This window comes from Macaca nemestrina, chromosome 9, assembly GCF_043159975.1.
Source record: "Macaca nemestrina isolate mMacNem1 chromosome 9, mMacNem.hap1, whole genome shotgun sequence".
NCBI lineage: Eukaryota > Metazoa > Chordata > Mammalia > Primates > Cercopithecidae > Macaca > Macaca nemestrina.
Genome location: NC_092133.1, coordinates 20,535,127 through 20,558,110, shown reverse-complemented (window position 1 = coordinate 20,558,110; position 22,984 = coordinate 20,535,127). Strand labels below are relative to the sequence as shown.

Sequence of the window (22,984 nt, the reverse complement as noted above, 5' to 3'; positions counted from 1 at the left end):
GGCTGTGTGGTTGGGGCTTTTTACTTGTCAAAGTGGAGGCTCATTGCTTTTGTTACCACCATGTAAAGGGAATGGCAGGGTTTTGTTTTGGTATTAAGGGCCTTAAAGATTGCTGCCTGACACTTACACAGGAAGGCCAGATAAGTCCAGAAAGAGAGGCCACGGAGCAGTATTTTAAAAAAGAAGAAAAGAAGAAAATGAAGAATTCCTACTTTTTTGTTATCTTTAAGCCCTCCCAGCCCTTGTTTTTGTTGATTTTTTTGGTGGGGGAGTGGCGAGGGTGATTAACTTGTCCTGTGTATTAACAGATTGTTTAAAGACCTACATCATGAAAACATGATGTGGGTTTGGAGATAAACAGATGGGCAATCAGTTCAGTAAATTAAAAACATCTCTACCTTAGGTGTCCTGCCGCCAGAAGAAACCAAATCTTTGCCACTGGTCTTGCCTCAAGCCACACAAGTCCAGGATTCTCTGTGGCAGCAGGGGTGTTTTCTTACGTGTATGCAAATCGGAGTTGTGTATTTGCTTTTGAAGAGGGTGAAATGGTTTAACACTTGGGGTGGGAAAAGACCAGAAAAGCGGTCTGGATGAGTTTTGTCCCCTGCAACTTTTTCTGTCTGTAATCCCTCCTTGAGCGGCCACCCTCCCACACTCCCCTCCTTCATGTAAAAGAGGACGATTTCTGGCCTGTGATGTCTGAATGTCTCAACTCAAGTTAAGTTAAACCCACACAAATGTACCCGGCCCTGGATCCCATAAGAGCCCCAGGAAAAGTAAGTCGGGTTTGTGGGATTCAGCTCTAGCCTTTGCATCCCTCTGCCGTTTCCCCTCCTTCTCTTTCTCTTTCTCTCTCTATTCCTGGGGAAAGCTCACAAAATTCAACAGTCGAAAAAGCGAGTTAGCATTCTGACTATTGGAATACTAGTGAGACCAGGAAGCTTCCTTTCTTCTGCTTCCAGGGAGGCCAGTTGAAAATCTTTCAGGCACATTCTGTTACTCTAGGAAGAGAGGGTGTATACAGGGCAGGCAAGGCCCTGCAAAGTGTCACTTCCGTGTCACTGTGACAAGAAAATATCCATTCCTCCTCCCTCCCCTCTCCCATCGCAGCCCTCTGCCTAAGAAATTTGTTTGGAGGGATTTGACAATCTTGCAGATAAAGTGCCTGCCTCCTGCACTCTCGGTTGATCATTTTCCCTCATGGCTGACCGTAATTTCTTTGCTACTCTTAGCGGCAGCTCTCTCCCTGCTGCCCAAGGTAACGGGTGAGGGAGGGGACTTTGCTGAGGTGCCCTGAGCTGGCTGGGGAACATGGACCTTCCCCCTTCCTTCACAGATTCTGTAGTGGCAAAGATTAGAAAGTAGAAGGAGTTTTTAATTTTTTTTTTTTAATTAAATCTGCAACCAGCTGAACTCTAGATGATTAGTGGATTTTTTGTTTTTTATTTTTAAGATTTTTTAAGGGATGTGTGTGCAGGGGGAAGGATTAACAAAATAATTCTAGGCAATATGAGTGACAACTGTGAGCATTTTGAGCCTATTTGGCCAGGAATCTGGGGCCATTTCGATCTTTTTAGATGCTTTTTTTCAGTTCTTTAAGTGAAAGCTTTAAAGGGAGGGGAAGCTGGGAGGAAAAAGAAAAGTGAGAAAAGCAGAAAGGGAGGAGAAAAAAAACTGGCCCAGTCCCATCTCGAAGGTACAGAGAAAGTTTTTTTAGAGGTGGAGAGAGGGAAAACCAAGGCTGTTATGTACCCTAGGGATACAATTTTAGTGGGAATGGAAGATTTGAGTGGTAAGGGAGGCGCAGTAGCCTCCGGGGTCTCTCTGTTCCAGCAGTTGGGCGGTTGGCACCTCAATTTGAATTGCTGGGTGAGTAGTGGGGTGTGTGGTATGTGTATGGGGTGTGCGTATGGGGGGGATGTGTGTGTGTTCATGTCCATGCTTATGGTATTGACCATTAAACCTATGCCCGCCCCCCCCCCCCCCCCACAATTTAGATCTTGGGAAGGAAAAAACAAAACAATAAATGGTCAACTCAAGCTATGCCCTTTCTCTGAGTCATTTTCACAGCAGTTTTTTGGGGAGGGGGAGAAAGGGTTAAAAAAAGATGGGGAGGAGAGAAGTCTGACTTTCATCACAGTCCTTACACTTCTATGGTAAGGCAGACCCTGTTCCCCAAGTACGGGTGAGCTGGAATCTGGGAAGGGGTGGTACGGTTTGGAATTTCTTCTAACAAATAATTTTTTTCTTCACCCACCAGGGTGGGCTCCATCGAAAGAGAGAGAAGGAAAACGACATTGCCTCATAGAGGAGCATACTTTAAAAGCTTGAAAGTTTTGAGCGATAAGGCTTTAACAGTAGCAGGGCTGTGTAAACTGTGTATTTTGGTTTCATATTTAATGCTAACTTTCTGTTGCTCTGTCTTTAGTTGTCAATCTCCAGATTTAGATGCCGGCTTTTTAGGGCTATGGTCTTGCTTGTGGTATGTTTTGTAAACTTAATATAAAATGTGTTTTGGAAAAGAGCCTGATGACAGCTCATTGTGCTGTTAATGATTAGGGAGAAGGCCCTTTTGCAATATGAATTTGGGGTTTAGGATCCATTATACTCTCTTCAACTGTGTCTTGATATCTTTTCTTTTAATTATTATTATTATTATTTTGTTTTTTGAGATGGAGTTTCACTCTTTTCGCCCAGGCTGGAGTGCAATGGCGAGATCTCGGCTCCTTCGCAACCTTCGCCTCCCGGGTTCAAACAATTCCCCTGCCTCAGCCTCCTGAGTAGCTGGTATCACAAGCATGCACCAACACGCCCAGCTAATTTTTGTATTTTTAGTAGAGAAGGGGGTTTCACCACGTTGGCCAGGCTGGTCTTGAACTTCTGACCTCAGGTGATCTGCCCGTCTCAGTCTCCCAAAGTGTTAGGATTACAGGCGTGAGCCATCGCGCCCAGCTTCAGTGATTATCTTTTGCCACAAGCTGTAAGGGGATTCTCTTGAATTTGGAGGCAATTCCTTAATTACTTTTATTATTACTTTTATTATTTGTGGTGTTATTGTATGACCAAACAGAAATAATCTGCAGTGGTCGATAAGCTCTTCCATCCAATTTTGGGGTGAGAAGGAATGAAATATACCATAATCTTATGTTTATATTTTCAACATCATGAATTAAATTCTGTGTGTCATATTAAAACACAAGATCATAGATAGTTCTCTAGTTGAGCCTAAAATAACGATGGGTGTAAATCTTGGTTTTCCTTTCTAGTTGTGTGCAACTTTTTGGTTCAATCTAGGATTGTGTAAACTGTCAGGAATGGTGGGGAAGAGAGTGGAGGCTGTGTTGCAAATGTGTACGTTGTGTTACTGCAAATATTACACCCGGTACAGTCTCCCATCTTGAGGTTCTAGACCCTAGTTTTCTCAAATTACCTGTGTTAATAGTGGTCCTGTTGTCTTGGTGGGAGTAAACCACTATTCTTGATGTCTTATGAGAAGGGAGTTCTTTGAAAATGTAAATTCCCGACTCCAATGATACAGATATTATGATCTCTGTATAGTCACAACAGGCTGCTGCATCGGCATTTTCTGGAAGCAGCAGAGCCTGAAACCTTGTATTCTTAGGGAAACCTCCCCTTTGTGGTTTGGGGTTGTTGGGGACCTGGCTGAGCTGTGTAATAGAATTCTTTCCTTCTGCAATATTTTGGAATGTGATGAAATCCTGACATGCCCTCCAGATTACATACTTCTGCACACATTTGAGGATTTTTGAAAAAATTCAACTTTGCCTGGGTCACTCCCTCGTTCCCTAAACTTGCAACACATCAACTGGAGATCGGAGGGACAGCAATTGTGTTTACCCTCTTCGTCCCATGGTGACTCGGCGTCATTTTCATGCGTGTTATTTATTCTGACTGCAGATGCCCGTTAAAGGATGCCCACGTTTGGGATACTAACAAGGCAGGATAGAACAGAACAATGCAGTTCTGCTTTTGTGTTCGTCTTCCTTTCCGTCGGTCTTTGCTGAATCCCAGGGTTTGGGCATTTGTATTTGTTGAGCCACATGAGTGGAAACGTTCATTCTTCCTCTTGGCTTACCTCCTCTTTTCTGTGGGGAAAATTTACCTGATCAGCGAAGGAAAAAAGCTGTTTCTTGAGCTTTTCTCAGACTCCGTGGAGTAGGCATGATTTTCAAATAAGACTGAGATTGGAAAGTTAGGCACAGGGTATACAAGAAAAACAAAAGAGCTTTTTATGCAGCTGTTCCTTGTAAATAAATTAGAAAGTCGGTGTCAGATTTTGTTCACTATTTCTTTCTTGAATTCCTCAGGATGTAATAACCATTATGCTCTTAAAATTTGCTCTAAATCAAAATTGGTGATTTCCTTTCCATTATATTTAGCAATCTCTAGATTTGGGGTTGTTGTGTTTGGTGGCGAGGGGGTGTTCTGGAAATCATTATTATTTGTTAAAAGTTGTTTTGAATTTGAGCTTTTGGATTTCTTCATTTGGGATAGGTTCGATTTATTTCTGGCTCGGTTTGGAAGATCCGCTCTCCTAGAAACAGCTGTACTCTCTTACCCAATCCCAAACATTCTCTGCAAATTCGGACACTTAACAAGATTGATTATGTTAACGCTAATCATTTAATACCCAAGTAGTAGAGAAATATTTGGCGGGAGGGTGGAGGTTGCAGATTCCTGGGAAATTACTTAGGGGTGAAGTGACTGGTTCTTCATCCCTGAGACCTGGTGGAGGATTAGGACAGAGGGCCCCGTTGTGCCTGTCGCGCCCCCTCACTGACCTCCAGGTTGAGAATTTTGTGACGCTGCCGGAGGGAGGCAGAGGCAGGCAGGAAGAAAACCCTGGAAACTCGCTGATCAGGGGTGAGCCTGGACCGGGTGGGCTAAGAAGTAAGCTTGCAAGTGTTTTAAAGGTTGGCTAGGGGAGGCACAATGGGATGTTTTCTTTTTAATTGGAAAATAAATGAGAATGAGTGGAAATAAATTATGTTTAATGAACTTAACTGGAAGTAATTGTTCAAGAGCCTGTGAATGCACAGCTTTGCTGGTCAGGCCTTGGCTGCGGTCTTCACAAAGCCAAGCAGCTGGTGCACATCTTTATTTTCCAGGTTCGAATGTTCCTCTATTCCTCCATCTCAACACCTTCTTTATTTTCCAGATTCGAATGTTCCTCTATTCCTCCATCTCAACACCTTCTTTATTTTCCAGATTCGAATGTTCCTCTATTCCTCCATCCCAACACCTCCAGCCCACCCACCACCTCTCACCCCCCAGCCCTTCCATCCTCCTTTCGAGGATTGAGAAAAGGTCTTTAAGAGTTGAACTTGGTCCTCTCGACCCTTCACGTTTGGCAGTCTGTTTGGTGTGTTACCAGCTGGGTGCTTATAATATAGAAAGGGCTACCCCCAAAAAAGGTCAAGGACTTGAAGTGATCGAGTTTGTTCTAGGTATTTGCCTGTGTGTGTGTGAGAATTTGGATGAAAACTGACTGCACGTTTCTCCTCTCCCTGCTTGCTCTGTTCAGTCATTTCCCAGCAAGGAGAATTTTAATGCCTGTGTGAATCCATGAGAAACTATGAGTCGGCAAAATTTCACAGACGGCAGGGAGAATCGTCTCTCTTCCTCCTCTTGCTGTCTAAATGGATTTGATTCCAGACAGAGAGAGAGAGAGAGAGAGAAAGAGAAATAAAAGCCAGCCATTGATAATTTACAAAACAAATAAGCAGCACCCTTCCTGGGAGGCTCTCGGGGGTCGGAGATGCTCTGACGCTCTGACTCTGCTCTAACTCTGCAGCCTGCGGGGGTGGGCTCTGCAGCAGCCCAGCCGGAGGATGCAGGCTGTGTGCTGTGGCTGGCAGGGTGGGCTTCGCTTTTCTGCATCTCACAGGCAGATCTCTTTTCTCTTACCACCTTGTTTCTTCAAGTAAAACTCGAACCCTGTGAAACCTTCTGTCTTTTATTTATTATTTCCAACAGGCAGTGCTGTAGCTACCAATAGAAGTCTTGTCCAGGGAAACAATCCACCATTAGCTGGGAGCAAGGCCTTAGACAGAAAGGAGCAACATTCAACTAAGAAAGGACCCCGGCCACGGCGCTGGATGGGTCCTGTCTAGCTGCAAGGGGAGAGGGGCACGGGCCAGGGTAAAATGCTCTGAGGAAGCCCATCCATTTGGGGCCACGGGAGGAAGTCATGACTGCTGTTTTTTTTTCTGTGTATATATAAGAGGTTTGCAGGATGCAAAAGCAAGTGTTGGCCTGCTGGGTTGGGATGGGACTGTCCATGCAGGGCTGGGCCCAGATTGCACTGGCTGTGTCTGTCTCCTGTGACCATCCCATCAGCAGAAATAGTTCCTAACTGCTGGGGGTCATAGGTTGTTGGGGACAGGAGGGTTACCTTGGCTGAGTTGCCAAAGGGTGGTTGATAGATAAGAAACAGTCCTTCCTTCGTTGTGTCCCCAACCTGTCCTCTTCCCCAACTTGCCACAGCTTCAGTGACGTGAAATTTTTCTTAACGTTTTAGCTGTTGCCATTGGTCTTGCTGCAGCCATAGCAAACGGCGTCTGGAAAAATACATAGAGGTGGACTATAAACCCATTTTTAAATGTAAACCTGGAGTGAATAGTGTCCCTTCCTCATGCTGATTTCAGCCCCTGGGAGGGCTGGTAAGTGAAGACCCCCAAAGACCTTCCATGCCCACCGTGAGGAGGGGAAAAGGCTGACAAATGCTCCTCTGTTGCTTTAGTTTTATTGTGCGGAGCTCCTAAAGGCACTTTCTGGCCCCATTTTCCTCCTGCAGAAAGAGGGCAGCAGTAGGGGCGTATTGAAGAGGAGGGCCAAGGGAGACACCAGGGCCAGCAATGGCTCTATTTGTTTTCAGCGTCTGTTGATTAATAGGTTGCGGAGGTGAATGGCGAGCTTTCATTCCCTCTAGGTTGCCCACAGTTATAGAGGCTTGTGGGGTCGGGGTGAGAGGGGGACTAAGCAGAGGGATCTTAGAAGTGCCTTAATCAATCTTTCACTTGCCAGGTTCCAAATGAAGAACAGCGTCTGGATGGGTGTGTGGGCGCTTGGCGATGAGGGTGGCATGGCCAAGTTGCAGAGGGCTATGCTTAACGGTTCTTGAAAGGTCAAAGGTCAGCCACAGGGGCTCCTCCCCCTCCCCATTCCCCCCCCCTGTAGTCGATGAATACGATGAATACTTTGGGTGGAAGGGCTTTGTGTGCCTTGAGGGCTGTTAAAGGACCTTTTCTTTATAATTTAACTATTCAATGCTGAAAACCCATGGAACCTAAGGAAGCGGACAGAGGAAAGCTTGGCTTTGCGAAATAGCGATTTCTCCAGGTAGAAAGCATAAAGCCCTGAATAATCATAAAGTCAGATGAGGATTTTGGTTCCTTTTACATAGATACTGTTTACTTCATTTAATGGCTCGGTTTTTTGGTGGCCTTTTTCTTTAGATTCTTGTCAGCCCAGGACTGACCACGTAAAGTGTTTTTTATCATCTGAATCCTGCTGGGCCAATATATTGCGTGTTTGTATTTGAGAAGCAGAAACATCCTATTAAATGTCTTTATCCCCTGCATCCCCGGTCCTCTTCCCATAATCAGCCACATGTGTAAAAATCCCTGCTAAAAATACTCAATGCCCTGTGGCAAGGGTATGCCTGGCTAAGGCAGGGAACCCTGAGCTCCTCCTAATTTGGGTTTTGGGGGTAATACCTGCCGAAAATGGTCTAGGATGCAGCGATTGGTAGGTGGGAGTTTGAGGACAGATCCCACCGAGAGTCCTGAAGCAGCTGTGTCCAGTGGGAAGGTTGGCCCAGGCTGATCTCATTGGGTGCATCTCACTAGATGAACACAGCAATTAACCCCATCCCAGTAATGCCAGTTTCTGCAGACTGGGACAGTGCAGAGGTGGGGTGGTGGAGGCAGGCAGGTGAGGCTGCAGAGCTTAGAAACACCACTCTCTCAAGGCATGTAACCTGGAAAAAAAATATCTTTACCTACTGCGTGGAACTGATAACAAATGCCGACTACTTCATAGGCTCGTCGTGAGGATTTCCTAGAATAAAGCACGCCATGAACTCAGCACAGAGGCACACAGACACAGAGCCCAAGGCACCATTGAACAGTGGCCACCCTGAGCTGTGCTGGTGTGGATGGTAGTGCTTCAGGGGTCGCAACCGGTCAATCCCCATCCTACCCTCATTTCATCTAGAAAAGGTGTTCTGAGCTGATGGTGGTGGTGTGACTTCGGCAGCTATGGTATAACAGTTTTGAAATTATGTGAGTTATTCGTATATGAGTGTTTGCTGTTTTTGTGGCTCAGAGAGTCCGTTTTCATCATGTTTTCAGAGTTCAGTACAGCAACGCAGGCTCTTCACACAGCTCTGCTTGACCATCACTACCATGACCTTGAACGTTGGTTCGCTGTCACTGGTCGTGATGACTTTGTATCCCCATGTAGTTTTGAAGATGTATTTAGGTAAAATAGTTCCCAAAAAGGCACCTGGCCTTATGTTGAGCTGTTTCCCTTGCACATTGGGCTCTGTTTATAAAGAGAGAAAAAGGGGAGGGAATAAGTACTGCAGGCTAATGAGCCCACCAGCACCCCCAGCATGGATAGTTGCTGCTAATTTAGTTGCCATGAGTACATTTCTGGAAGGTTGTCTATGTTGCAACCAAGTTACTTTTCACATCTGAATTTTCTTAGGGTGGTGCGGTTTTGAACACAATTCTTAAAGACCTCGTTAGAGAAGTGGGAGGTGCTCAAAGAGAAGGAGAATGTCCAAGGGGCATCTTTCTATTTGGATTCTTTGGTGTTTCATTTGTGACAGCTCTTACTTAAAGGCCCTTGCCCTGATCTGGAAGGGACCATGATCATCTCTACCTGCCTTTTTTTTTTGTTTGTTTGACTTTCAGCTCCTCTGTGGCAATCTCATTTATTGGCATAGTGAAATGATGACTCTTCTCACAAGAGATATTAAAATATATGGATTAATTAAACACCTCATTTTGAAGAAGGGTATGTGCCTGAGGAAAGTGCCACTAATCGTCTAGAACGATCTTGCCCCATAAACAAACATCCTTACCTTTGAAATCAGGAGTGGAGTCGTGGCTGTGTGTCCCCCTCGCTCCATGAATTAAATCAGAAGAGGCTAGAGGGATAGTGAACTGCGTCATCATTAGTATTTATCGGATTGCATTTTCAAAGCATCTTTGTATTGCACATTTAGCTTGTGCCTGTCACTGTGCTAAATACTTTACATGCAAGTTCTCGTTTAGTTTTCACAACCCTGCGAGGTAGACATGATTCTCATCCGGAGTTGACAGAGACAGAAAGGAAGTCTTGAGAGAGGTCACGCAGCCAACCTGGTGAGGAAGAATTAAAACCCAGGTATTCCTTGAATTCAGTTCTTGAATCACTGTGTGCATTGCCAGTTGCCCCTAAAACCCTTTTAAAGGCACAGCTGTAGTTGAGATGGTGTCTGCAAGGGTATTGAACTGGATGGTCCGGAAGGACCACTACGTTCTGTTCTGTGATTCTAAGGACACTACATTTAAAGAGCGCCACCGTTTACTTGAAGTGAATCTGTGATTTGGCTTTGTCTTTCCCTTCAAATGCTTGCAGTTGCAATCTGGTGGTTCTTATGCAGTTTAGGAGAATGTGCTCTCCATTCCACAGGCTGGTCATTTGGGAGGACACAAGTTCTAGAAGACATAGTCCTTGTCCCTAAGGAACTTAGGTTGGGTGCACACACACCCCCAGCAATGGGCATCATGTGATGTAGGAAGAAAGGGTTCTGGGGTCTGAGGCCGGAGAGACATAGGCATTTGCAAGAAGAAAATCCTTCCATCATAGAGGATTCCAGGTAGAGGGAGGTTGGATGGAGTGGCAGGTAGTCCCTGGCTTTGGCAGGTATGACCACAGAGTTCTCCTCTCTTGCAAGGGAACCCATGAGCTTGGACAGAGAGGAAGTTCTGTTCTTTCACAGGGACCTGCCTGGCATGCAGTTGAGGTCAGAAAGGAGTAGGGCTAGTCCTAGTACAGGTCCCATTTTTTTGCCCTAAAGCCTGGCAGCACCTAAAGCTTCCAATTCCCTACCATCCCCCCCACCCCCACCCCCCCCCCCCCATGATATAGTTTTGACTGAACAGGAAAAAACTAGTTGGCTAGGCTCAGGTGTGCAACATAATACTGGGAGAGGTGTTTGTAGCCAGAACACAGGGGGATAGAACCTTTTGTTGGAATCGCCTTCATATGTATATCTAAGAAGATGGAGACTTAATTTTTAAATCTTATGCTCAGTGAACTCCATTGTTGCCCAAATGCTGTCTTCCTCTTTTGTTGCAAAGTAGAGAAAGAAGGTTTTCCCCGCATCTCCCCTTAGTCCTGCTTAGAAGATGGCTGTGGGATTTGTGCTTCTTTACTGTAAACAGATCATGTCATCTGGACAGCTTCTTCTTAACAGTAAAAATAACATTACTAATAAGCCACTGTAATAGATAATAAATAACAAACTTATGTGCTAGGTTATGTGCTAAGGCTTTTCCTGGGTTCCTTAAGAACTAGGACTTGATTCCTCATCAGAACTCATGGCTCTTTACCTCTGTGCTTGCCTGTGTGCATGTGGTCCTCATGGCTGAACACAGGAACCACCCACAACACCCAGGAAGCAGGCCCAAGATGCTTGGGTCCTGAGTCCAGACCCACTGTGAATGAATCAGGGCCTACTGAGAGATTTCCCAGGATTGGGGAATCTGAGTGAGTGGGAAGCATCCTGGGAGATGCTTGACTCGGGGCTAACTGCTGCTGGTTCTGATGCCCACCACTAGCCCTTTCTTCTCCCATGTGCTGCTTCTCATGGCTGATGGTGGTCCTCCTCCTGTGGTACTTGATCAGTCCTTCCACCCCTGAGTGATCATCTTCCCTTCTCTGGGCTGTGGGTGGTTCTCCCCACTGGCCCTGGTGTTTTTTCACACTCACTTTAAACTGTCTGGAGCTGGTCTGCTTTCTTTCATGTCAGCGGGTATGTATCTTTCCAACCAAAGAGAAAACTTCTGGAAGGCAGCAACAGCCTTGCCTCCAAAGGTCTCCACTTCATCCGTGTCTGTCTCTTTCCCTCCTTTCCTCTCCTTTTCTCTTTTCCCTCCCCACCTCAGCACACAGTGTGGGAGCTTCCTTGTTCCTTATTTCTCAAGTTGTCCTGAGCAAATGTTCTTCTTAAGGAATCCTTAGTGCCTGTCCATGAGGTGCCAGCACTGGCCATGAGGTAGCAGCCCTTTACCCTGGCCCTGGCCTGCCCAGCCCTTCATGGCTGCCCCTTCTGTGGAAGTGCTTCTGGTTTCCAAAGCTCCCTCTGCTTTGGTGGCTTTTAACTTACTTGCTTTGATTGCAAAATGGTAGCATATAACACAAAGCTCCTATAAGCAAAAACACTAGTTGGCTAGGCTCAGGCGTGCAAAATAATACTGGGAGAGGGTGTTGGTAGCCAGAACACAGGGCCCCACCTTTTGTTGGAATCGCCTTCATATGTATATCTAAGAAGGTGGAGGCTTAATTTTTAAATCTTATGCTCAGTGAACTCCATTATTGCCCAAATGCTGTCTTCCTCTTTTGTTGTAAAGTAGAAAAAGAGGGTTTTCCCCACATCTCCCCTTAGTCCTGCTTAGAACATGGCTGTGGGATTTGTGCTTCTTTACTGTAAACAGATCATGTCATCTGGACATGATCTCCCCTTTCTCCAAGAGGCCAGTTATACATAGGAATTGGTAAACCAGGCTGTTGGAAGCGTTGACTTCTTTTTCTGCAGTTTTTTTCTGGGGCATCTAAGAGAGAAGGCCTTATTTTTCTTTCCACACATAACCACAAAAAAGTTAAAAGCACTTTTTAAAAGATGCTTTCCCCCTCAATTACCTGTGGTAAGAAATGCTGTTCCTATATTACATTCCTTCCTCACCCATTTAAAAAAAAAAAAAAAAAATGGACAGGAAGAGACCCACCCAGTAAAGAGAACTAACTGCTTAGTGATCCCTGAACTCAACAGGCGCTAGTGGGCAGCACTAGAACCTTCCTTCTTTTCTTTTAATGCAATTCCTTTTCCTTGATGTTAATGCAAGTTGTGCCTTCCTAAAAGTAATAAAAGGAAATGAAGACACGTTCTGAAATGAAACTTGACTCTAATCCATTCATCATCTAATACTTGCCTCTTTATCTTCGCTGGTACCTAATCTGGTTAAATGTCCCTGTTGTAGGATTTTAGTGAAAATCCTCTATGGGGAATAGGGTTTTTTGCAATTGGATTACTCTCCGTAAATGGCCCAGTAGTTCGCTTGTTTCAGCTTAATTTTTTCTTTGTGATCTTGCTGGGCTAAGTTATAGCACAGTGTAGTGGAGTGGGGAGGGGTGGACTGAGCAGGAGGTGGGGGAAAGAGGAGGAGAATAATTTGGGAAAGCCTGGGTCTGGCAACTAGAAACATTTTTTAAATGCTTTTCTTCCCCCCACCCCGCCCTCTGCTTCTCTCCACTGACCCACCCTTCCCAAACATAAAAATGCCTGTACTTTGTTTTCTAGAACTGCCCATTTCTAAAATGCGTACCTTTTATTAGCCCAATTCGTCATCATCCAGTTAATGTATTAGCATTCCCGGATGACTTTCTAATGAAATTCCTAATGAATCAGGGCTGCTGTAATCTGCATAGAATATGCAGGTGATTGCCAGGCAGTTTAGAGCTTTCTGGTAAAGTTCACACTCCCACCCAAACCACGAGTGGGGCTTTGCGTCCATACTGTCTGAGAAGGACTGTAGCATGCCGGCTGTTTCTAAGGGCAGGGAGGGGATAGGAGCTGTCGGGGGCGGGGGGAGCGGTGGCTAAGGAGGCTGGCTGGGTGGGATTTGGGCCCGGCCGGTTTCTTTTAAGTGGTGGTTTTCCTAGATGGTCCCCTGTGCAGCCTGCCTGCCTCCTGGAGGTGGGGCCTTGGGGTAGGAGGTCCCCACCACATGCGGAAACGCAGTAAGCATGGGAGATTAAAGTCCCGGCTTCCAACTCACCTGCGGACGGGAAAAGTGCAGACTCTTGGGCTCCATAATGGGGTAGGGATGGAGAAGGTATTTTAAAAGCCAGGCTTGGTGGGGAAATAAAAACTAAAGCAGACCCAACCAGAGAGCCGTCTTACAACTATCTATTTATTCAGACTCGGGGGAGTATGGGACGGGCAGCGTTGAGTGCATCTTAGAAAATCCAGGTGGGAGGCTGCAGTCAGGGGAACCCACGGGCCGGGGGCTCTGAAGACCTGGGCTGCCGGAACCGGCTTGATGGTGTCTTTCTCTGTTCTCCTCCCCACAGTCGAACAAAGTGCCAGTGGTGCAGCACCCTCACCATGTCCACCCCCTCACGCCTCTTATCACGTACAGCAATGAACACTTCACGCCGGGAAACCCACCTCCACACTTACCAGCCGACGTAGACCCCAAAACAGGTAGGCCATGGGCTTGGGAGCCAAGGTAGAGCGCTCGTCCTGGGGTTCTGGGGAACCTGTTGAGGCCTCCACAGGAACCCCAGGGGCGGAGCAGGAGGGGACTGGGTGGGAACGGTGGTGGGGGGCCCCTGTTGCTTTTCTGGGTGTTGAAAAGGAAGCTCTTTGGGGTGATTGAGGCCTGGTGTGGGAGTGGTTTTCCACTCCCTTTGGAGAAGCTCATTTGCAGTGTTAAATATCTCTTCATGGCTTCCAGTGCCCCTGAAGGGGCTGTCTTGGGAACCCAGCTCTGAGTCCTCAGTATGTTTCAGGAGTGGCTTTTAACTCTAAGAGCCTCAGACAGACCTGGATGCAGGAATCATATGGAAGGCATTTCTTGGGTCCCTCCTCAGCTTCCTGGGAAGATGTGACAGCATGACTTTCCAAACCTCAGCTCCCTCGCTGGCTAAGAGGCTCCAGTCACTACTTGACAATGGCTTGTTGGTATAGCCTCAAAAAGCCACATCACTGGATTCTGCATTTTCTTCGCTAATTTATTTAACAACTTTGTCCCCTACAATATTCTAGGTATTGCTGAGCCCATTTTACAGATGTGAATACTGAAGCCCAGGCAGGTTGCTTCATTTCTTCTTAGAACAACCAGTGGGTGTCTGGGAGAAGTTGCCATGCTTTTCAGTGTCCCTGTTGTTGTTGTTGTTTTGAAACAGAGTCTTGCTCTGACATTCAGGCTGGAGTGCCGTGGAGCGATTTTGGCTCCCTGTGACCTCTGCCTCCCAGTTTTAAACAATTCTCCTGCCTGAGCCTCCCAAGTAGCTGGGACTACAGGCATGTGCCACCATACCCAGCTAATTTTTGTATTTTTAGTAGAGACAGGGTTTCACCACGTTGGCCAGGCTGGTCTCGAATTTTTGACCGCCTCGGCCTCCCAAAGTGCTGGAATTACAGGCATGAGCCACCACACCCAACCAAGCATCCCCTTTTTATCCCAGTCGTTCATTGACTGCTTTTTTCCCAAAGGGGAGAAGGAGAGAAGGTGGGGTTACTTTTAGTTCTCCTTCAACAAGATCTAAATCAGGCAGGCAGCCCCAGCTCCTGGTGGGGTGGTCTTGGGAGAACAGGTAAGCTTAGTGTGTGTCTTTCAGGCTACCCAGTATGTTGGTAGGAGTTTCCCTTCCCAGCTCAGTAATTGGAAGGATGGGTTTAAGTTGGTGATCACGCATCACTTCGTTAGAGGGGATTGGTAGTGCTGGGGTAGGTAGAGGGGATTGGTAGTGCTGGGGTAGGTAGGCTGCCTGGTTAGGCGGCCTTCACTGCCCCTGAAAGAAGCCACACATGAGCTGGGTTTTACTGGTCTCTGAGCCCCTTTGTGCTGGTGCAGGACTGAGCCTGGTGCTTGGATGCCTGGCGGCCTCCTCCAGCCGGCCCCAGGCTCCACCAGTGAATGGCAGCGTCAACGTCTCATTTAAATAATGGTAGTACAGGGAATAGCTTTTAAATGGTTATCGTAAAACATATGATTAACGTCTGTGGACTGTTTACTTTTCCTCTGCGAACATTCTTTCAAGTGTGCAAATGGCTCGGTGTAGGGTCCAAGCCCAGCTAATCTGTTTGGTTTTTGTAATAGAGAGAAAGCAATGTCTGCATGAAAATGTCACCCAGGGAGACTTAATTTACAGATTAAAAGCTTCCTGAATGAATTTTTTAAAAAATGAAGTCGTTTTCATCCACGAACATGCAGTCCGTTCCCTCCTTTACTCTGTTTTAATTCTGTGGTATTGTGCCTTTTGCCTCCCACTTCAACGGCACAGATCAGTTCTTCTCTGTCAGAGTCGACTGTAGAATGTGCTCCTGTGGAACTGGCAGGCATGCGGTGGCACGTACTTGCAGAATCCCCTCATGTGTGCCTTGTGAAGCTCTTAGCCCCTGCAACGCACAAGGTGCCCATTCAGCAGATGGGCTTAATCCCCACAGGTGACTCTGTCCCCTAGCGGATGAAGTTCCAGAATGGAGTACACAAGCCTCCAACACCTCCTTGTCTGTTCAGCTCTGGTTCTACCTTGGATAGGATGCCACATGGCATTTGATCAGTTTCTCCAGCTCATCCAAATAGAGGCGGAGACATTTTAGAGGAGTCACCATTTTTGAAAAAAAGCAAGGGTAGTAACCTTTTGAATGCCACAGCTCAAAAAGTCTGTTAGAAATCAGAGGAGTAACTTTCGTGCAGGTAAGGCATGAAACTCCGCAGGGCGAAGGGCCCGTGTTGTAAGAGCAACAGGGATTACCATTGCTTCATTCCCCACCAGCTGCCGAGCCTTTTTGAGGTTGTTTCTTTTAAACTTGAAACAATCACACCAGTCACGTGAGGCAGAAAGACCCAAGATGGCATATATCTGAGTCTACCCACTATCCCAGTCCATTTAGAAGGAGATAAACTAATTTTTCAAACTGAGGCTAAGGGAAAATGAGATGAAACCTACCAACAACTCTTAGGATTTATAATCACAAATGAACCTTGTGTTAGGATTCCAGAAGAGATGCCTCTCTTCCTCCTCTTTCCCTGTTCCCATCCCCTAACGAGTTGCTCTTTCCCTCTCTCCCTCCTTTGTACCTAAAATGTGCTTCTTCCCTCAGGAATCCCACGGCCTCCGCACCCTCCAGATATATCCCCGTATTACCCGCTATCGCCTGGCACCGTAGGACAAATCCCCCATCCGCTAGGATGGTTAGTACCACAGTAAGGAGTTCCATTTTTTAATTTCCTTTTTGTTTCTTACACGGGCATGCTTATTATTTATTCTGTACGTGTGTGTGTGTGTGTGTGTGTGTGTGTGTGTGTGTGTGTGTGTTAGAAGCCAGGGTTGGGGAGGGGGCTGTGGGAGGGCACAGGAAAGGTGTTGCTGAGGTGTCCTGTGGGAATACAGGCAAATCCATAGCCATTCAGATGGATTCTGTAGGAAAAGAGTTATTGGCACTTAGCATTTCGAGACCATGGTCCCCAGAGTCTCTGTGGACAGAGGTGCCCTGAAGATCCTTTGGGAATTGCGGAAGACTCCTGGGACTTCCACCCAATGAAGCTGATCATGGCCTTTCTGCTGTTGGCTGCCCAAACTGCAATCATGTCATTGGGTTGAGGCTGCCGAGTCCTCCCTTTTAGGTGTTACATATTTGAGGGCACAGAAGCGGGAACAAGAACTGCCTTGTTTTGAAATCCGGGGTTGGGATTAGGGCATGTTCTCGTTGATTCCAGGACACCCCACCTCATGCTGAGCATTACTCCCAAGTTGACAACAGCAGTGGAAAGTTTTGTCTGTTGAGAAGCTCCTTGGGACTGAATCAGCATCTCTCTGAGAGTCTTTGCACGTGAATGACTGTGAACAGTGGGAATGGGGCAGTTGGAACTGTCACTGTAGCATGTGGGGCCTTCGTAAGCATCAGTCCTAGTTCCTGGCAGTGCCAGATTATTTGACTGTCTTTTGCAACTTAAAAAAACTGTGTTTTAAATTCAGAGTAGAAAGGCCTTTGATGCATTAGCATACTGTGGCGGGTTGTGTGTATGTGTGTTTTTGCATGAGCACGTGTGTAATATGTGTTTCGTGATTGTTTCTTTGGATATATTTCTCCTTGTTTGTCAGTGATCTGAACAACACAGGACAATACATTGAATGCTAAAAGGAATAAATCCTGGTAAAACTCAGGTTTGAGTCTTAGGGAAGACGGCCTTACAAAGCCTTAAGGAAGATAACATTTTGGAGTGGCTTACCCCACAATTCTACCTGTATTTTTTTTTTTTTTTTGGTTTGTTTGTTTTTTTAAAAAAAAAAACAGATTGCATTATGTAGTAGCTATACCAAATACCAACCCCGGGTGTAGTTTCTGTTTCTTTGTCTCGCCTTATTTTTATTGGGAGGGTAGACAGGAACATGAGCTTGTGACCCATTTCTTCTAAATAGATGGGGCCAACCCTCAAATAGTTCTCAGTGATCATTTGCCCCATTCAGCTGATGGGGAGATATTTGAAGGCTAGATAAAAAGGAATAGCCAACTCAGACAACCCTCTGTCAGAAAAAGTTGTGTGTCTTTCATGAGGATGCTATTTTGCATGTTGCTGTATTTTTTAATTATTGTAATGAGGTGTGATTGTCTATTGGTTACCCACAATTCTTCTTGGGGACTCTCCCCCCGGTAACTCTTGTCAACACTTGTTAATTTGACAAAAGGCTACAAATTAAGCTCTGTTAATTTAATGTTTTCTCACCGAGATCTAAATACCGAAAGAGGCCCAAAGCGCAACTGAAGTCCTTTGATTCACTGTACTTTATTTTGGTATAAATTTACATTCATTATTGTTTTCCTTTGGATGTGTAGCCCTCAATTAGTGTGATGGCTCCATTAAAGCAAGCGAGACTTCGCCTTTAATTATTACAACAAAACACCTAGTTTCAGCTTGGGGAGAGGGTCTCTATTGACATAAGCAGAGGTTATAAAATTTAATTAGCCATTCCTATCAGATTTATGGCATTCAAATTGTTCTGTGTTTCTTCCCTTTGATCCTTCCTGTACAATCCCCAAGATTTTTGTTCTGATCAAATGAGAATAAAGCTTACTGTGCAGAGAGAACTTTTCCCTTTTCTTCTTTTTCTTGTCCCCACCCCCACCCTTGTTTCAAGTGTCTTACTTTGTACCCCTTCTTTGTAGGCAAGGTCAACCAGTGTACCCAATCACGACAGGAGGATTCAGACACCCCTACCCCACAGCTCTGACTGTCAATGCTTCCATGTCCAGGTGAGTTCCAAGAACCGGGGCCTTCCTCCAAGGCCACGGGTGACTTCTCAGGAAGTTCTCTAGATGGCCACCAGGCCACCCAGGGATCACGGCTACATGTAGTTCTATTAGTGTAAAGCCAATGTGACATTAGATTGTACTCCCAGAAAATCCTGAAAAATTGCCCTGAAATTCCAAGGTAAGTGATGTGTTTCTGGGTAAAATTTTTGAGTCGCTCAGTTGAACAATGTATTTTAAAGAATTAAGAAGGCAAGGGAGAAACAGGACCGAAGCTTTTTGAAATGCCATTTCTCTGTTGTCCTGTCCTCGGCAAGAAAGGTAGCGGTGAAGGTAGTTTTATTATTATACCAAGAAGAGTTCGGATAAAGATTACTGGTGTTTTCAAAGCTCAGACTCTGATTCCAAGTCAACAAGCAAGCATCCGCCTCCTCCCCTCGAAGGTAGCACTGTCCAGTAGAAGTGTAGTGTGAGCCACAGAGGGAATTTTAAATTTCGTAGTAGCCGCGTTTTTAAAAAAGGTTTTTTTTTTAAAAAAAGATAAAATTATTTTTAATGACATGTTTTTATTCAATGCAATATAGCCAAAATATTATCATTTTAACATGCTATCCCTGGACAACAACTATTAATAAGATGTTATGTTCTTTTTTGTACTGAGCTTTGGTACAAAATCTGATGTGTATCTTATACACACAGCACTTCTCAGTTTAGACTGGCCACATTTCAAATATTCAATAGCCACACGTGGTTGGTGCATATCATAGTGGTCTGTACAGCTCTAAGTCTTTGAAAGTTAAAAAAAAAATCGTGTGTGTGTGCTGTACATTCATATGTATTTGTATTTCAGCATAGAAATATATTTACAAGATACACTCCTATCCCCATGTTCTTCTTTTCCTCCCTCTGATTAATTCTGGCTAATTTTTTAGTGACTGCTAGTTTATTTACAAACTGGTTGGCAGCAGTATGTTTAAGTAGTCGCTAATTGTTTCTAATGATAGTTTTATTTTCTGTTCATCTGATTTTCAGTCAAGTTAATTAAATCGGTGGAGGTTTAGACTTTGCTGATGGTCTGAAATCACCAACCCATTCTGATGATGGCACATAATGAAATTAGCATGCATTACATGGCAGGGATGCTGTCCCCAGCTTCTTTCCCCAATCCCTGCGGCCAACATGTCAAGCCAAGACCAGAGAAGGGCCTGGAAAGACAGGTCAAGATGCTGCTTTTCCTACTTACAAAACAGTAATTGTGGCAGTGACAGAGAGTTACATTCATTAAGAAAAACAAACTGTGGCATATCTAGCATCGGTAACTATGCCATGGATATTGCAGTTGAAAAGACCCATTTTCTACCTGCGATAGATCATCAAAATTTCAAAATCCATGCCAGTATTAGTTAGGCAGGAAAACGCTCGTGTGTTCTCTGGCCTGGAGAGAAGAGGAAGCATACACTTAGTAAATAGTGTCATCACAGCTTCACAAAAGCATGGGAATGAATAGGGGGTCTCCCAGGTGGAGAGCACCCAGGGACCATGGCTACACGTAGTTCTATTAGTGTAGCAGCTTATAGTCCACAGGTCCTCTTCCCACCTTGCCAGCATTTGTATATTGCACCTGGTTCTTTTTCATGTTTGTTTATTTGGTGCATTCCGGAGGTTAAAAGTGGTAAAGTAATTGTAGGATAGGGATTGGGGTTAAGCTGATCGATTGAATTATCATTAGGAGGTTAGTCGATGATTTATAGGTGGGCAGGGGGTGGAGGAAAGGAAGGGAACATCAGGAAGAAAGGTTAGGGCCTCAAGGTGCGGGGAGAGGTGGCCGATTCCCCAGGTAGGCCAAATGAAAGTTAGCTAGTTAAAAAGCGTATACAGCAAATTAAATACATTATTGTGGTAATGGGGCGACAGAAGTATAGGTCTATTATACTTATGGCAGTTATAGCAAATGTAGGCAGCTTGCCCTGTTCCAGAACATCCTTTGATATTCATTCTATTCGGCAGTGGGGCCAGGACTTCTCAGAATTAAGTGATGGGTCATTATACTTTAAACACCATGGAGAAGCCTAGATTGGCAATTAAACAGCTCTTGCTGACACTCACTTGTGCCACCCTGTGACCCCCTTTAGATTGAGATGTTGGAGCTCCGGGCCCTCAGCCCGCTAAATTGGTGCAAGGCTCTTCTCCTGACGAGAGCCGGCTCTGAAATCTGCCGGCTTCAAAGGGAGCGAGATCATGTATAAACCATAATGTGGGTGCACCGTGGCTCACAAAAAATAAGGCAGGAAGAGATGAAATGTTACAAGTGCAAGGGGGAAAATGAGAGAATAATGACAAACCTAATGCAACTCAAAGCAGGATTGTTGCACAGGAAAATGCATCCTACTGCTTGTGCATAAAATCAAGGCCGGCAGATGACATCCGGTTAACAGAAACGTGTCAACAGTGAAGTAAAGTGAGAGTGAGTAAGAGAGAAGCCCCTGAGACAGCCAGAAACAAAAATTAGTTGTTCTTAACAAGTTAAGGTTCATCATTATATTCTGGCTTGGAGCCACGAAAGCAGACGGGGGTATATAATGAGCTGCTTAGAATTTTTAGGGTGTTTATTGCATTTCATGAAATAGTTGTCTGCAGACAGGAATTTCTTAAGCGAAGGTATGTGTATACAGCCCACATCCACGTTCATACCCGGTCTCTTTCTGTGCCGAACATTTTTCAGATACGGGAATATACGTGTAGGTATGGGAACTTAGAAATGTGTCTTCTTCGTGGCAGCATTGGAAGTTTGCACCCCAAAATGTGCTCAGATTGTGGCGTCTTCCCATGGTATTTGGTGTATGTACACACACGTACACATACACACTCACACACACAGCCTTGTTCTGTCTCCCCCTCCCTCTCCCTCGCACGTCTGTACACATATTCTCAGTCTGCACGAAGGGAACATATGTATTTGAGGAATGTCAGGCCTTTAAAATTCACAGTAAAAGCTGCCACCCACCACTTCACCCAAGGGTTTCCAAGAACACATGTTCTTAGCTTCTGTTTCCTCTGAGGCCTTCGAGCAGTGGGAAGGAACAGGGTGTCACTTGGAGCCCAAGTGTCTCCCAAGGGCTCTACTTTTTTTTGTTTTTCACATTATTTTGAGGGGAAGGGGATGAAGGTTGTTAGCTTGTTTGTTTCCTTACATTTTCCTTCTCTCTCTTACTTTTTTGATACATTCAAAGGACTCGTATGGTTGTTATTTTTAAAGTCATGTCATGCAGTCTGCACCACTGGCTTAAATGTGTAAAGGCAGTGGCAGGAGAGGCCACATCAGATCGGGGTGGGATTTTTGAGTGAAATGTCTACCGTGGCTTGGGCCTTCTTCAAGAATCAGCATTGTTCATTAACTTTCCCTCCTCTGTTGATCTGTGTAGATTCAGTTAGTACTTTAATCATTCTATTATTTTTCACATTAACATTTGTTACCTCATTTTGGCTGAATGGAAACTATCTCTAGCCTGCTTCTGGAAGAAACTTTGTAAATAAATACGGAATCCTTTTGAGAGAACTGTCGTGATAGATCCTCATTAGGCAGGCCCTCTAGTTCCCACCAGAATTGGCTTTGTGAAGAGCAGGTTATTATTCCTTGGGTGGTACGTTGGACTGTTTTGGTTTGGACTTATTAAGAAAGCAGCAGTTGCCATGATCTTCATCTGTACAGCTTCCCATCTGCTCCCTTGAATCACCTTGCCAGGTTGGAGCAGGAGGCTGCCATTTTGTGTTCTTTCGGGATTCTGCCCTCTCCCTCACTACTTTTTTCTGTAGTAGGATATGTTGCTTGAAGAGGGGCGAGTCTTCCAACCCAGTACAAATCATGGTGACACAATGCAAAAGAGAACATGAGAAAGGTGTTTGATCCAGTTGTCAGTTTGCAGATGGGCCAAGAATAGGTTGAAATTAGCTCTCTCTGTCCTGGCTAATGTACTTGGTTGGGAAATGCCAATTAAGGCCCTAAAATGTGTCTTAGAGAACTGTCCAAAAAATGAGCAGCATGAGAGGAGAGAAAATAAACTGTATCTTTCATTTATAATTTTGATAATCATTTAGGAGACTTCTTGATGATGCATAGACAATATATGAAGTAAAAGTGATATAGGGATCCTAAATTTTAGAGGAGAAAGGGCATACAAATCAGAATCAAAGCTTTATTGTGTGTGTGTGTGTGTGTGCACCTGTTCTTTCCTTTCCTTTTATTTTTTGCATCTTTCCATAACGGGATACAAACTTATTTAAAATGTCCATGACTTATGATATGAACCAAATAGGAACTATTTGAATTTTCCCTGTCTTCCTGCCTCACTCTCTCCCATTCCTGTCAAATGATGGGACACAACGCAAAAGAAAAATAAAAATTGTATTGCACTTCATCAACAGGATGAGGCCTAATGAGGCTTGCACAGCATTGTCAAAAATGTATGTATATTTCAACCACGTTAATATTTTATTTAGCTGTCAATATACAACAAAAGATTTCACCTTTCATTTTAGAGCTGATTAGGACTTAGGAAATTGTCTTCTTAGATGCCACTAATAATGCCTCAAAAAATAAGTGGACGTGCGATTTCTGGCAGGTAGTCCAGGCCCACTTTTCCGCCCAAGTACGTCAGTTAAATTTGTTTTTTGCTAAATATGTTAAAAATCATAATGTCTTATGTCAGT

At 44.9% G+C, this 22,984-nt stretch overlaps 1 protein-coding gene across 50 annotated transcripts in view; it reads left to right on the top strand.

Moving 5' to 3' along the window:
- LOC105467983 (transcription factor 7 like 2) overlaps positions 1 to 22,984 on the top strand; it is a 218,729-nt gene that overhangs the window by 178,720 nt on the left and 17,025 nt on the right. For 43 of the 50 annotated variants that reach the window (XR_011607626.1, XM_071069102.1, XM_071069106.1 and 40 more), the window contains 3 exons: positions 13,369 to 13,501; positions 16,130 to 16,232; positions 18,194 to 18,280. Coding sequence is in view for 49 of the 50 variants with exons in the window: in XM_071069102.1 (XP_070925203.1) it covers positions 13,369 to 13,501; positions 16,130 to 16,232; positions 18,194 to 18,280 (323 nt within the window). In the remaining variant the exon portion in view is untranslated. The remainder of the gene's footprint in view (positions 1 to 13,368; positions 13,502 to 16,129; positions 16,233 to 18,193; positions 18,281 to 22,984) is intronic. The other 7 variants (XM_071069103.1, XM_071069105.1, XM_071069111.1 and 4 more) reach the window with 1 other exon arrangement.